Genomic DNA, 16,126 nt, shown 5'->3' with positions numbered 1-16,126 from the left:
GGATTTTTCTTCCTTTGGCTCCCAAAGCAATGATAATTTCACTCTGATCTTAAATTGCTTTATTTTTAATATTTTTCTCATGGAATTTAGCAAAAATAATTTATTTTTCTAAAATCTGATTTCAAATAAGTCCGAATTTTAAGTTGCTGGAAAGGAAAACAACAGCTGACCTCCATCTTCAAGAGGAGCAGTTTTACTGAGAAGATGTATTTAAGCTTATACAAATATAATATACAATATAATATACAATCTTCACTTTCTCTGCACATCTGCGTCTGCTCTTGCACATGTAGCTGCTGATGCATCAGTGGTTTTGTGGTTCTCACAGTTCAAACCTCCCACCAATTCATAAGAAGACTGGCTATATGTCAGAAGCAACCAAGAGAAAAAGGAACTCTGCTTGGATTGGAAATATTATTTTTGGTAGTTTCTGATTAATGTTAACATCAATAAAAACACAGTGATAGTGAGTTATGTAATATTTTGAGACGTGAATAAAGTCACATTCGCTCCTCTTCAGTTTCCTTTTAATACCAAAGTGTAAAAAACGTTCAGGTGTTCTTGTTTGTGGTCAGCCATGTTTTTTCCTTCTTTACCTTCTCAGATTGTTGCTCAGCTGAATTATTTTTAGCTGTGTGGCTGAATGCAAATGATACGTGACGTTTTCATGTGACCTATGGTGTTGGAGAAGTTAATTCCCGCTTTATGAATATTAACTTTGGTGTAACATTCAGTCACTTGTGTCTTTATATGGTACAAAATGGAAAAGTTACTGAGAGAAGCCCTCCTTTATAAGCTGATTGGACTGAAGTCAGGCCACACCGACATCTGGAAAACCAGACGACTTTCTCCTTCTCTTGTCTTTTTGTCTTCTGAGAGGTAAAGTAACACTTATTTCTTCACCTTGTTTGGAAAAGCTGCTTTCTGCTTTCTTCTCTTGTGATAAAATATCATAGTTTTTGTAGATGTAGTTTTAAAATCATACATAAATAGAATTGTCTCTAATTTTTCTACTTCAAATGAAAATTCAATAAATGTTTTGAATTACCAGCAACATTTATGAGCACCACGCAATAAATACAAGAGTTTGGACTTAAAATTTGGAGGATTTTTCATTTGGGTGCTGTGTCTCTCTATTGTCTTACTAAATTCCCTCAAAATGTTTTTCTTTCCCATCATCAGAGCAGCATGAAGACCCTGCCTGGTCGCCTGTTTCTCTGTTTGCTGCTGCTGGAGTTCGGCCTCTCCAAGCCATTGAACGAAACCAAGACTTTTGAACCAGGAAAAGTAACATTTGAGCGCTACAATAAGTTTAAAGTACAGCACATCGATAAGAAAATGACTGTGCAGAAATGCACGGCAGTGATAAAACAGAAAAATATCTACGGCAAAGACAACGGCTGCAAGGCGAAGAACACGTTCATCCTTGCTGATCCAAACGAGGTGAAATCCATCTGTGAGGGTGAAGGAGATTATCTGCATAAAAGTCATCTGACGAAAAGTAAAAGACAGTTCAGTGTCGTCGTTTGTACGCAGACTAAAGGTGCCCGGAAACCCCGATGTGAATATGAGGGGAAGCTGCACAGAAACAGATTTGTGTTGGTTAAGTGCTCAGGTGTTCCTGTTCAATATGCAGAAAACATTTTAGACGTTGCAGAATAATTCTTCTCTGAACATTGCGGAGCTTTGTGGCCTGAAGCGTTTTAAAAAAGTGATGCTCCACATACGTCTATCTGCTCTTGAAATGCCTACTGCTTCAATTTCTTGTGCATTATACAAAAAAAGTGCTTGTATCGCTTTATGCAAAAAAAATAAATAAATGAACTTGGTATAACACATTTACTGCCTCACAGATTGTTTTTACTGTTATTGTATCACATGGGTTTCAAAAAGTGTGGAGCGGGGGCCATTTGTGGCCTTTTACATGATTTGCTCGGCCCCTGACCACGAGTCAAAGATCATAAAACATTGAACAACAAAACAGAAATCAAGATGACCCAAAACATTTGGAAGTTGCCTGTTTTTCTTTTCATAAGGCATCATTCTGAAGTCTGTTTTATGTTATACAGATGCTTAATGTTGAGCAGGTAAAATGTAAAAAATAAAAAATAAAAAAAAATCTCAGTAAACAAATTAAGCATTTTTAATTTAATGTATTTGAGGTCTGCCAGTAGTTTAAATTTGTTTGTTTTGTTCAGTCTCTAATGTGTGGGAAATGAACTTTGGACCAGTTCTTGTCAGGTGTGAACAGCGCTGGGTTTGTGGTTCTGGTCAAACAAAATGTCACTTGGTGTGTCAGAGAAGATGAGCCACCATGCGCTACTAACAATTAATCATCTTTATTAAAAGATGTAAAACATTTAACAGCATATCAGTAAAAAAAAAAATATTAATGTTAAGCTGCTTAGATGGCGACTAAGACGACATGTCTGGTCTTTGAATGATTCCATCAGGTCTTCCATCAGCGTTGCTGCTGACGTGTCTGTGGTTTTGTGGTCCTCAGTCTAAACTTTCCACCAACTCATAAGAAAACTGCTCATAAAAATAAATATACAAGAACTAACTCTGTTTGAATTGGGAATAAAATAAGGCTTTATTCCTGTTGTTTCAGGTCCGCCATGTTTGTTTCCCCTCTGCCTTCAATCATAGTTACTCAACTGGATTTTGTCAATTACCTTTAGCTGCATGGTTGAATGCAAATATTATGTATTGCTACTATGTTATGCATACACTCAGTGACCAACGGTGTTGAGATATTCATTTTGCGTTATGAGTATCGATTTTGGTGGCATCAAACGTTCCGTCGTTTGTTTCCTTACATGATGTCCAATGGATTTTTCTTTTGACAGAAATATTATTTATTATCTCAGTATTATCTCATGGACCTGTTATGGTTGACATAGATACAAGAAAGACTGCAGATGTGACGGCGATAAAGAATCAACTAATGCTTTTTTAATATAGATATCATAAAAATGTAGGTTTCAACAGGTTTCCAGTTTTTAATTGAATTGTTCAACTGAGTTTACATGACAGAATGAGACTAAAAATAAAATTCGTACAGATGTGTATTTCTACACATTGTTTTCTACAAAATGTGGTGGAAAATGTGTGAAACTTTTTGTGTTTTTCTTCATTCTAAAACATGAACAAAATAAGTAAAATAATTTGAATATGACAAATTTTCTATCGTAGATACTTATCAAAAATGATTAGCTGCTAGGAGGGTGAACTTAACTTTCCTCTAAACATTCTGAACTTTGAACATGAATGACTGCAGTTCAGTTTATAATATATGTGAAATGAACTTCGGAGCAGCGCTGGGTTTGTGGTTCTGGTCAAACAAAATGTCACTTGATGTGTCGGAGAAGATGAGTCACCACAGATTTCTAAAATGCAGCCATCTTTGTTAAAAGATATAAAACATTTAACGGCACATCACTAACAATTTTTCATGCTAAGGTTCTTAGACGCAGTCAGAGATCACATGTTTCATCTTGCATGTGTTTCTGCTGATGCATCAGAGGTTTTGTGGTCCTTCTACTCAGCTAGACAAAGAAAATAAGGAATTTAAAGGTAAAGAATTCACAGTATAGTCTTTATGGGTTGTTGTCTAGTTATGCAACAGAAATTCTGCTTGAAATAATTAAAAGAGACAGAAACCTGCTGGGATCTGATAGATAAAAGATGATGGATGTAGTTTTTCCCCCCCAGCATATTAGCAGCTTCGACTTTCATGTAATATTGAGTAGGAAGCGACTTGAGGCTCAGTGTTTGTGGTTCACCACGTCTGTTTTCCACAAGTCTATTTTCTGCAAGAAGAAGTTACCGACATGGTTTCTTACAAATCTCACTTTCCTTTTAAAACGTGATTTAAAAAGATAAAAACATTTTTTATTTTATTTTTAATTGATTACATTTGAAGGTGTTCGGATTTTATTTGTACTTTTAGTTGCATTAACCTCGTTGGTGATTTTACCCGTTTTCATTCTGACACAGACATCGAGCCTCTGGCGCAAGTGACTCAATATTGTCTTTTCACAATGAATATTGATTATTGTCATACAACCAATCAATTGTTTTTAATTTAATTATTCGCTATGAGGGGTTTGAGAAACCTCACAGGTACATCCTTATTTGGTAGCACACGAAAACCACAACACATGTATTGGTTAGTTAGAAACCTCCCCCAGATTCTTGGACATATTTAATGAGCAGAAAGAGGATAAATGAAGGAGTCTGGCTGCTGAAGTCACAGTTCGCTTTGACGTCTGAAAACAGAAGATTTTCTTCTTCCGCTGTTTCCTTTTCGTCTGACTGGACCTTTCTTTAATTCAGGTAAAATATTCAAAACTAAGTTTCTTGATGATTCCTGTTTGCAAAGTAGCTCAAGCCCAGTCAGGTCAGCTGAGGCTGTGAACCATCTTTTTTTCTGAATTTACAATTAAACTGTTAACAGAAAGATTTTGTGCAGAGATTGCAAATTTGTCAAGTATAAAAGTGGAATTGGAGTCATAATACGTTTTTATTCCTAACCAAATTTCAACTTTACAATAACTGTTCACATGTTGAGGTCATGAATAAATGTTCCTGTTATTCTAGGGGCCAACAATGAGGGTCCTGGCCGTTTTCCTGCTGGCGTGTTTCCTGCAGCTGCAGGTCGCTGCGTTCGACACGTCAGAGAAAACAAACGGCTCCGAACCGGAACTGAAACCAGTTCTGGAAGAGAATTACGAACTGTTCAATAGGCAGCACATAGCCGAGGGGATGGATGCGACTGCCTGCACGTCGGAGATGAAACGGAGGACCATCAACAACAAGAGCTGCAAGGAGAAACACACGTTCATCGCTGAGAAGGAGGAAGACGTGGTGCCCGTGTGCAGGGACCAGGGAGAATATATGAGTGAGAATCATTTGACCAGGAGTGAACGAGATTTCAGAATTATTGTTTGTAAACACATGAAAAAAGCCAAAAAAGGTCCATGTCAGTACACAGGACAGCAGCGCACCGCAAGAATTGTGATGACATGCAAAACCTTACCTGTGCACTATGAGAAAGACGTTGTGACATTTGAAGGATAATCGTTCTCCAGTGATGATGTTTCACGGTTGTTAAAAAAAAAAAAAAAGAGTAAAAAACATTTACCATTTTTATACCACTAAAGACTCTCATTTTTCCCCTTCAAAAAAAATCAACACCAGCAGTTGTTATGATAATTATAAATTATTTTGTACTTTTTGTTTCATTAATTTTTTTTAAATTCTGCTTTTATTTCCATATCTCATTGTAGACCTCAGTAAATGTTTTATTTTGGCAGTCTGGTTCCTTTAGTGAACTACTTTACTTCCTGTTTTGCTCAGTTATATTCTATTTACTGATCATTTTATTTCTTCTGCTTCCTGTTTCCACTCAGCTAAGCCGTCTCACCTGTTACTTATCCCAGTTGTCATTCTTCCCTCTAGATTTTATTCAGATTATGATCTGCTGGTTCTTTTTCACACTGATGAACTGTTTGGATAATAAATTTGGCAATGAGTTTCTTAATAAAGGTTTAATCTGTTTCCTGACTCCCTTTCTATCAGACTGCAGCTACATTGTTGAAACATGGAGCTTATTACTAATTCAGTGAAAATATGACACTTGTCAGTTTCTGCACACAAAGAATAAAGCTGCAAGTTGCACAAATGCTTAAAGGGTAATAATTTGTGTTACATTCGTATTAATCAGAGTGATGATTCCGTTGTTTGTCAAACCAAACATCCAGCAATCAAAAATCCATGAACCGCTGCTGCACTGTGGTGATTTTTTTATATTTTACAGCTTTGTGGTTTCTGGTTTGTGGTGACAAATGGCTGCAGTCAGGCTCAGATCAAACCGCAAAGATTAGAAAATGACACTAGAATAGTGAGTCTCACTTCCTGCATGCTGTACAGAGAGGAAGAGGAGAAGCCCAGCTAACCATGATGCTGCAAAAACAGCTACTCTTTAAAAGTGGATGCAAAATTTTGAAGTTGAGAGTAATTTCAACTCATAGCAGCACATGCAAAATAAACGATAATCCTTCGATGAGTAATTTAAGTATTTAGACCTGATTTCAAAAATATAAGCACAATAAAACACAAGTTCAGTTTTAAATCCTTTATTGACCAATATGTGTTGAAAAGCTACAACTGCGCAGTATGATTATGCTTTAATGCAATGAAACAGAAATGAGTACAATGCTAAAAAAAACAAGTCATGCGAAATGAATGAAATTACAGAAAGAAGAAAAAAGCTTGACGCTTGATTATTAAGATCTGCTTTCTGTCTGTTGAGCTGGAGATGTGAGAAGCTGCAGAGAGAAATTATCCTCTACTTTGGTCGTAGAAATGCACAGGTAATTCATCTTTACATTCTACTGTAAGAATTTTGAAGTAGCCTATTTTGCCCCAGTAGGTTCCTTGAGTTAGCGTACACACAACAACGTTGAACTTGTTTTTACTTCGTGTTTTTCCATCAGGTTTATCCTTACAAATGGCTGTGACATCTTTTTCACCAGTTATGAATGTGTTGGTCTCCTTTTTCATGTTGTTCTTATCCGTTATGTTTCTCTGTTGCATCACTGTTTCACAGTCGTTTATATCCATAGCATCAATAACATGCTGTCTAAGAAAGTTCTTATAACGTTCATTTGTACTGGGGCCGGTGACCTGGACTTGGGGTTTTGACTTGGTGGCAATGACCTGGACCAGCAGTGAACAGACAAGCAGGCAAACGGGAATTATGTTCATCGTTGCTGAAAGAAGAACAGAAACATTATATTTCATGTTAGTTTCAAACAGATTGCGTTTAAGTTGTCACACCTTAAACAGAAGAAGGTGTGTCTGATAAGCGAAAGGAAAGAACTGAAGGAAGTAATAAAAATAAGTGCATATAAACTCAAAACTTCCTTTTTAAAACACATCGGCGCTATAGTTCATTCCGACAGATCCAGAAACATTATTTCCTCTGTTTTGTCACTAGATGACAGATTCCTTCTGCTTTTTATGTTGAGGTGTTTATTACATCTGACTTCAAACTAAATCAAACTGAATGCTGGGGGGGAAAAAATGGGCATGAAGAGTGAATGCAGGTTTGTTCTTTTAGCTCATCAAAATCAAAGATATTTTTACAGCAACATTTTTAGATCATTTCAGAACAAACATCTTTGTGACATGAACATTTTACATCCAAGTTACTTACTGCTCTTTTTTCCTCTTTGATAGACTCAGAAGTGGTAAACAGGTTCTCTCCTACTGGACTTATCTGTAAAACAGAATTATGGGAGTTTAAACTGGAATAATCACAAATGGATGATGGTTGACTAATTTTTGATTTTGGGCAAGATTCTGTACATTTCTGACTCCTATAGAAAATGTTAATTAATCCAACTTACCACTTCAGAGAAGAAAGTCGATGTCAACAGCTGAGCAGGAACCAAAATGAGAAAAGTTGTTTAAAGTGAAGTTTGGCGAAGTTACCCCAAAGTTTACTTCCCCTCAGCTTAGACGTCCTTTAATACACAACAAACTGAAGGAGGAGTTTTCTCACTAACCTATCCACATCCGAGGCTTTCAATTAAATACCATATTAAGAAATATCTAAGTCTGCACACAGCATAACTAGCTTGAATAACAGTGATTGGTTGATTATATTCAGAGATACAGTGACAAACATTTTTGAAAAAAATAAAAATAAAAATTTTTAAGTATCGCTACTAAAGTAAAATTTCTGGATTTTCTACCCAGAGCAACTTTCCCGAATGAAGAAAAAAATGCATGCGATACAGATTGACACTTAAACTTTTTATGCACAAACTTTATTATTGAAATGTTATCCGATGACCTTGCTGTGCCAATTGGCACTAGAAGTACTTTACCATGTTCTAACATACAATATATTTGCATTACCAACTATATTTGAAAGTCTAGGCCTGAATCTGTTATTTTTTTAATCATGCATTTTATTTGTTTTCATTTTTGTCTATTGAAAGTTTTTCATAACTTTACAGTTTCTGTATGACATTTCTGACATTTCTAAATATTAAGTCAGATGATCAGATCAGTTTCTCAGTACTCGACTTTTTTTTTTTTTTTTTTTTTTACCTTTATTTGGGTTTTGAGTTTACTTTTACTATGTTAAAATAGTGCTACCCCTAAATGAACACATTTTTAGGGGACTCTGCCCACCTCTGATTATATTCATTGCGTGGTAAACATTTAAAACGGAGCTGGTTAAATGTCACAAAGCGTGCCAACACAGCTAAAAAAAGAAAACTAACATCTTGCAGCTTTTCTGAGAAGAAACCAAGACATGCTTTAAGAAGAAACAGAGGTGTGAACTCAGTGTTATACTCAGCATGATGCAGCTAGATTCATAAACAGTTCACTTTTGAGGACCCAAAACCTACGACCTTTTCTAAAATTGTGCTCGCAACACAGAAAAACTTATAGAAATTATATTGATCTTTTCCTTAGTTTGTCTTTAACACCACACCATTAATGACAAAGCCAATTAAGAATCAAATTATGAAAAAAGTAATCCCAAGACATTTAGAACAATCAAAAAGGCAACTTTATTTTTTTCTCCTTAATAGCACTCAAACGATTTAAGTATACAAAGATCTCTAAACCCCAATCATCTTTGAGCATGTGATTCTCTAAACATTTGTGCACCGTACAAGTGTTAAAGTGCAGAAACACCAGATGCACATCATTCTTTTAAACCATTACTGCCACTTCCTCATTTCCTCTTGTAGGTGGTGATAACAGACCCCCTTTTAGTGGACCAACACTTTACAGAGCATCTATCCCCAACATTTACTATAATTTAACTACTAAACACTTGTAGTTATTGATAGAAACATAATTACTCCAACACTCAATATCTCTCCCCAGTTTGAAAGCAAGTAAGAAGACATGCTGTCAGCCAGTGTCTTCTGACCTGCTCCTGTTCAGGTTGAGGGCGGCTGAACTGGCCTGTACCAACGTTTGGACTGGACTGTGGAGACTTTTTCATTCCTGACCCGCTCAACAGAAATGGAGGAATCAGCAAAGACCGATCAAAGTCCTGAGCCTGCTGTGGTTGGGCAGAAAAGCTGGTTTCTATTGGCGACGGGACGTTTTCTGGAGTCCCCGGGCAGCATGGCCGACCGATCTCACTGCTCTGAAGGCGTGAAGGATGCAGAGGAGAGAAGCTGTCGCAGGTGGAGCTGTGAGGACAGAGAAGATGGAGTTAAAACCTCAACTTAAAAATGATCAAAAACATGATTAGTCAAGTCATTTAATCGAAACAGATTAAATGACTGTATTTGTAAAATTGTTCCTTCTTGTGAGTAATGGCAAGGAACAGTCATGTAAAATAATTGGACACCGTGCACGGTTTAAAGCTAAAAATGATTATTACGACTTTCTCAACTATTTTTCTCGTATCATTCTGACTTCACGCTACGACTTGCTTCTTGTATTTTATTACGATTGGCTACTCGTATTGTAGAAACCATCCAGTTATATTTTGACTTTCTCATCACTACAACTTTTTTCTCGCATTATTGAGTTTATTGTTGTACGACTTTATTTCCTCATAATACAACTTTGTTCTGATACATTATTCTCAAAAATCATGACTTTCCTCTTGTAAGTAAGTGTTTCCCAACTAACTTACCTGCTGAACGACGTCTGAAGGGAGGAGGACGATGAAGAGGAGCAGTATCCTGGCCGGTTGAGTTTTTGTGGACTCTCCATGACAACATAATCATCCTGGGGTAACTCAGACAGGCTGTGGCTGACAGTTGGGGACATCATCATGTATCCGAATCTTTCCTCCTTCTCAGCCGACTCCCAGCTCTGCATTGTGTGTTTTTTGGTTTCCGGCGCCGGGCTCTGCTGGGGTCTAGCAGGGCTGAGGTGTGAGGTGAAGCTCAGAGAGATTTCAGACTTTGTGTCTTCTGGTGTTTGAGCTCTTCTGTGATGCTGTGCAGGACTGGTTTGGTTCTCGGAGTTCCTGGGATGAAGAACCCGAGGTGTAAGAGTTCTCACGTTAGCCGGCTTGTCTCTCTGTTTGGGTCGGCGGCGCTTTGAGGCCAGAAGGGCTGGCTGTTGATTGGGACTGGATGTCAGAGTTCTGGTGAAGTCTGGAAGAGCTCGTAGGGATCTCACAGTCTCCCGAACCGACTCGTGGATGTGTTGGGCCAAAACCGGGTTTCCTTAACAAACCAATCAGAAAAAAACAAAATCAAGAAGTTTCATTTAAAGCAGAACTTTTTAATTTTGCGCCTGATTACCTTCTTCTCCAGCCTCCATCCAGATTTCTCCAGGACCATGAGGCGCCGACCTGCCCAGCTCCAAAAAGAAAAAGCCATCCAGGTGTCCAAAGCGGCGAACACTCAGCAAAGGTATCGTAACTGATGGCAAGTCATTACTGGACCCCAGCCGGACCAGAACGAGTGTCGATGCTGTGAGGCAGAGACGGTTCTCCCCTGTGAACAGTTTGGAGGAGCCCAGACCTCTGGGCTTCACCATGACGGGCCAAACCTTAGGCAAAGAGGAAAGGAGCCAGAACCAAATGACGCAGCAATAGATGAAGAGTAGAAGGAGAAACTCTCTTTACTGAATACCTATGAAACTGTGTCACAAATGTATGTTACACAAAGGACATTTTGCTTTGTTGAATCTGGAGAATTAAACCCAGACTTTCCCAAACACCACAGCATCCCTGCTTTCACCTGGACAGTTCAAGGTAAAGCATCCCATCGTACCTCTTTGAAGAACGCTGCAGGCGGCAGAGTGCAGTACCCGTCATCGTCTTCATCAAACCCTTCTTCATGCTCCTCATCCCTCTGCTCTTCCTCCATCAGCCTCTTTATGGCCAGGTACCAATCTTCCTGTTGCTGCTGCTCCTCCTCCATCACCAGCACCAGAGTTTGATCCTTGTCGTACAGCGCCACCGTGTGGCCTTTTTGAGAACTGCCACTCCGACTCACACCAAGACAGCAACGAAGATAAATGACCCTGAGAGGGAAGATCGATTAGTTCCATTCAAATCTGACAGAAATATGACCAAAATAAGTTCAAATACAGAAATTTAAGCTTGTAACAATTATGACTTTTTACACTGTGTTAGCTCTATCCTTTTAGCTAATTGGTTGCAGTTATTCCCACCAACCCTTGTTTACTGGTTCTAAACACAGCGGCCTTCCCAGCAGACATCTCCATAGCCGTGAACTTCTCCTGGTTCTTGAACCACTCCAGTCTGCTAGGACCGGTGTGACTTCCCGTTCGCAGGACGAAATATCTCCTGTGGCTCCGGTTCAGCTTCCCCAGGTAACCTTCTTTCACCACGTCACCCTGCGGCCCTGAGGCGTCCATTAAAGCACCGGCTAGGGGGGCCAGGGGTAGTGGGGTCTCTCTGGTGCAGAACAGCTCCTCAAAACACCGGGATGAAGGCGATTCATTCGAGTCCTCGTCTTCATCCTGCTCTGTGTGTCGATTCTTCAGGTGAAACTGCAAAGGAGATTCACCTGCGTGACTGAGGCTGCGGTGATGTGATGACTGAGGGGTGCATGGAGGCTCTGCAAATCCCCTTTTGGCAGAACTACCGAGCCCCTCTGCCATTTTGCTATGTTTAAAGTCTGCAACATAAAAACAGATGAATTAAAATGTTAAATAATAAAAGGGGGGTTATTTTGCAACACAATGAAGTCATAAATTTGATGCTTTGCAATAATTTATATATTTTAAAGAAAAATGGTGACAAAAATCACTCATTATTTTGGCACTGTAAAATTTTACAAAAAAAAAAATCTCATCTGTTGAAACTGTGACCTAAAATATTCATACCAAAATGAATCATATTTTGATTATTTATGTTTATATAGTGCCACATCTTTATGGTCAGAAATAAAATAATAAAATAATATATTTTTTAATTACTTTCAATATCAGATACTGAAATGAGTCAGTGATTGTGTCTGTCTTTATCTAGTCGAATGGCATATAGATAAATATTCAACTTGGTATAATTCCTAAATTACGTAAAACAGCACATAATGCAAATGACTGAAACGCAAACGCATTCAACTAATATAAAAAGTCAGCGTAATAAATTAAAATTAATAATATAAGTTGCAAAACATAAGTTGCTGAAATAAATACAATGTTTAAGTAATATTTATTTTTTTTTTTTTTTAGTTGGTTTTGTTAGTATTTCTGCGACATGTAGCCACTTAGCTAAAAACACAAAACAGTTTCGTAACGTTTTTCACGTCACAGCAATATTTTTGATCTCGGTACAAACTTACCTGAACGTGGAAGACGTCAACATTACGTCTGGAAACTCGGAACTGAGTCACCAGTTTTCACGGTTTTGGGTTTCTTTTCTCTCACAAAAACCATAAGAATCCAAGCAGAAATGATTTCCAACCAAGTTTTTGGGAACCGGACAGGTTCTGCGTCTCACAGGTGCAACAGGCGGCAGTGATGGGCCATCTGAATCCAGGCTTCGAGGCTTGTACCGAGTAAAAAGGGGGCGTGTCCGATGAAGCCCCGCTTCGAGGCTTGTTTCGGCTTGCTGAAAACCACGTGACTGACAACAAACAAGGCCTCATATTGCATGGGTCACGTGACTGCTTCAATTTGCGTGTAGGTTTTCAAAATAAAAGCGCGATGAGCCGTGCTGTTTCATGGGTTGTTGTCCATTTGGTCGCGCATCAGAGGAAAATATTTGTCTTAAGTGGCCAAATAAAAATACAGTCATTTTAAAAAACAAAAGAAGCGTGTAGTCCTGGCACAGTGTGCTACCAGACAGAATAGATCAAGGGAGGAACTGCAGATCCGACAGAACCTAAAAAGCCAGAAATCAGCATCTCTTCATCCCTCAGTCATCTCCTGAGGCTCATATGGTAGAACATTTTACTATTAAGTTTCTTATTGTGCTTTTAATCGACTGTTATGAGTTGATTATTTGCTTATTTAATGTATAATCGTATCAGCCAAAATAATATAAATGGTCATTTAGAGAACAAACCATACTGAGAGATTAACAGTAAATATGTTAATATTTCCTACTTTAAAAAGATTTGTTAGGGCTTTCTGTTTGTTTTATTAAGAAATATTGACATATTAGACCTGCTGCCAATGGGCGGTTTATTAAGTGTCCCCATGAAAAAGCACTGACTCCCCATAGTGGTAAATTTGGTCTAGAACCAGCCTCCAAACCTAACTCCTTATTTGTATAAATATTTCAGTCATACTCTTTACAGTACCAGAATTTTCACATATGCTTTTGGAGCCCTGTTTGAGGACACATTTGATTATTAAATTAGGTATAATTATCAGTCACTCAGTACTTCAGCAGTTTACCAAATACTTTTTACAATTGCTTAATTAAACGTGCTTAAGGAGTGTTACTCTGATTGGAGTACAATTTTGGAGCACTCTATGTATGAATGATTGTTTTTTGGAAACAAAACATTGCCATAAAATATTATCTATCACTGCAGCAGCCGTCCCGCCTAATGGCAGCTGCAGTACCATGAGAGTAGGGCAACATGTGCCGTGGTGGGCGTCCCTTATTTTTATTTCTGAAAGGTGGCAACCCTAGCGGTGGGTGACAAACTGAACGCTGCCAGGACGCTCAGCACGTCCTCCTCTGACTGGCTTATCAAAACGTTCGCAACTTTATGAAATGATAAGAAAAAAAAAAATCAACAAAACGTGCTCATATTAATGACCCAACAACAATAGTAATCTCAGTGATTATTGTTTCAACAAGGTGTTGCACAATTCTGTGCGTTTCCATTACAAAATAACGAGCAGAGCAGGAGTTTAAAATCAACTAATCAACCACCACTGTGTGTGTGTGTGTGTGAGCTCCCAGGCCTCTGGTAGAGGACCCGAGCTCAGAGGATGAAAGAGACCACCCACGGAGGGTGAGAGGGGAATTATATATATATATATATATATATATATATATATATATATATATATATATATATATATATATATATATTTATCACGTTATATATATATTTATCACGTTGAGATAGATGATGAGATACTTGAGATATATCATCATCATCAGGAGGCAGAGGACTAGTGAGTGTGAGAGCCACTGTCCAGGATGAAACATCTAAGATCCATAAATACATCAAGGACAAAGCCTCAACTGATGATGTGCTCAGCGAATGTCTCACACAATGGGGAACAGAGGATGAGGTGGAGGAACCATCATGGGAGGACAAGCCCCTACATGGGATGTACCACCGACAAATAACTGAAGTGGCTGATATCAGTTATATCAGCCACTTTGGCTGATATAACTGATATCATGTTTGGCTGGAGAAAGCTGGACTCAAGGACAGCACAGAGCCCCAAATCCTGGCTGCACAGGAACAGGCCCTAAACACCAGAGCAATAGAGGCTCAGCTCTACCACACCAGACAAGACCCAAGGTGTAGGTTGTGCAAGGAGGCCCCTGAGACAGTCCAGCACATAACAGCAGGGTGCAAGATGCTGACAGGGAAAGCGTACATGGAACGACATAACCAAGTGGCGGGCATAGTATACAGGAACATCTGTGCAGAATATGGACTGGAAGCCCCGAGATCAAAGTGGGGAACAGGGAACACCCCCAAAGGTGGTGGAGAATGACCGAGCTAAGATCCTGTGGGACTTCCAGATCCAGACAGACAAGATGGTAATGGCGAACCAACCGGACATTGTGGTGGTGGATAAAGAACAGAGGAAAGCCGTTGTGGTGGATGTAGCAATACCAAGTGACCACAACATCAGGAAAAAGGAGCACGAGAAACTGGAGAAATACCAGGGCCTCAGAGAGGAACTAGAGAAGGCCTGGAAGGTGAAGACCATATATATATAGCCTCCACGGGTCCACCTCTGCCTACTGGATCATTTCAGTGGAGATTTCAAACTGTGGCAGGAAGCCGGAGTGCCCGGAGAGAAACCTGCAAACAGGAAACCTGTCAAATCTTTTTACCTTTTGCCCCTTAAATTTAAATCAGACATGTTTGGTCCCAGTCACATTTCTCCAGCCTCAAAATGGTTACTAATTAGATCTTCTAGGATGTTTTTCTTCTTCCGATGTTAATATTTTTAGCTCCTGTTGAGAAAATAAATTTAAAATAAACTAGTTTTAAAACCTAACATGTCTTGATTCAAATGACCTAGTTGTGGTTTTAAAATCAGTAACGTATTCTGGCTTTTTGACCTTTATTTTACCTGTAGCTACAGCAGATGGTTTGCTAGGATCGTTTGAACTGCCTTTTGTCTGTGTGGGAAAAGAATACAGGAAAAGTTGTAGCTTTTCATACTCATCTGTGAAAAGCCGTAAACACAGCAGGAGTTTCTGGCTTCAGACAAAGAGTCAGAGATAGCTCCTGGATTGGATGAGCAAAGATACGCCTTATTTGAATAAATTAAAGAAAAGATAAAACTTTCCAATACAGAGTAACAGATCAGATTTGCTCTTGCAATTCTCCAAAGATGTCTTTGGACCTCTTTGCTTTTCTTTCTTTCTTCCTTTCCTTCTTCTTCTTTCCATTTCTGTCAGGTAAACGAATGTATGTCTCTGTTGTTCTGCAGTTTCTGTTGTAATTTTATGCGTTTTCTATTGGATTAGACTGCAATTCAGTCTAATACACACATTGCTGTTTTCTTCTGAGTGACTACACGTGGCCGTCGCGAGAGGACCCGGGATCTAAGAGGAAGAGAGAGAGCCAAACTTTTTCCAAAATTAATTAATTCATAAAAATCTTCCTTAACACTCCACTCCAAAGGGCCCTTCGCCATCTTCCAGAGGAGGGGCTGGAGAAACTAACCACTGGTGTTCTCAGTTCTTTTCATAAATATAAATGAAGCCGTTGTTGGACATGTCTTCACTGCAGTCATTGTCTGCAGTGAAGACATGCTCGTTTTCTGGATCATTTCAAACTGTGGCAGGAAGCCGGAGCGCCCGGAGAGAAACCTGCAAACAGGAAACCTGTCAAATCTTTTTGCCTTTTGTCCTCTGGTGTCTGATCAGTTCTTCTCGTATATATAAATGAAGCCGTTGTTGGACATGTCTTCACTGCAGTCACTGTCTGCAGTGAAG

General features: G+C 38.8%; 3 protein-coding genes across 4 annotated transcripts; 2 read left to right on the top strand and 1 right to left on the bottom strand.

Annotated features, from left to right (window-relative positions):
• The first annotated feature begins 60 nt into the window (after positions 1–60).
• Positions 61–1,838, top strand: LOC106912098 (ribonuclease-like 3). Of its 2 annotated transcripts, none has more exons than XM_088014327.1 (2): positions 61–879; positions 1,188–1,838. In XM_088014327.1, exons 1-2 carry the CDS (start codon positions 761–763, stop codon positions 1,660–1,662), a joined length of 594 nt encoding a protein of 197 aa, XP_087870453.1. In that variant the 5' UTR covers positions 61–760; the 3' UTR covers positions 1,663–1,838. The 2 variants fall into 2 exon arrangements, with proteins under 2 accessions (XP_087870453.1, XP_087870458.1); XM_088014332.1 differs by having other exon boundaries at positions 722–879; positions 1,183–1,838.
• Positions 1,839–4,611: 2,773 nt separating this feature from the next.
• Positions 4,612–5,082, top strand: LOC106909955 (ribonuclease pancreatic-like). Its single transcript, XM_088008153.1, has one exon. The coding sequence runs from the start codon at positions 4,612–4,614 to the stop codon at positions 5,080–5,082; it is 471 nt and encodes a 156-aa protein (XP_087864279.1).
• Positions 5,083–8,570: 3,488 nt separating this feature from the next.
• On the bottom strand, positions 8,571–12,576 carry LOC106909951 (uncharacterized). The gene is made up of 6 exons (XM_014976457.2): positions 12,318–12,576; positions 11,183–11,648; positions 10,776–11,028; positions 10,302–10,551; positions 9,683–10,223; positions 8,571–9,230 (listed from the first exon to the last, which is right to left on the bottom strand). Exons 2-6 carry the CDS (start codon positions 11,629–11,631, stop codon positions 8,900–8,902), a joined length of 1,824 nt encoding a protein of 607 aa, XP_014831943.2. The 5' UTR covers positions 11,632–11,648; positions 12,318–12,576; the 3' UTR covers positions 8,571–8,899.
• Positions 12,577–16,126: the final 3,550 nt, after the last annotated feature.

Source organism: Poecilia mexicana, unplaced genomic scaffold (assembly GCF_051168715.1).
Source record: "Poecilia mexicana isolate PSO_F unplaced genomic scaffold, ASM5116871v1 scaffold_2, whole genome shotgun sequence".
In the NCBI taxonomy this organism is placed as follows: Eukaryota; Metazoa; Chordata; class Actinopteri; order Cyprinodontiformes; family Poeciliidae; genus Poecilia; species Poecilia mexicana.
Note: the sequence above shows the minus strand (reverse complement) of the source record. Positions and strands in the feature narration are given on the sequence as shown.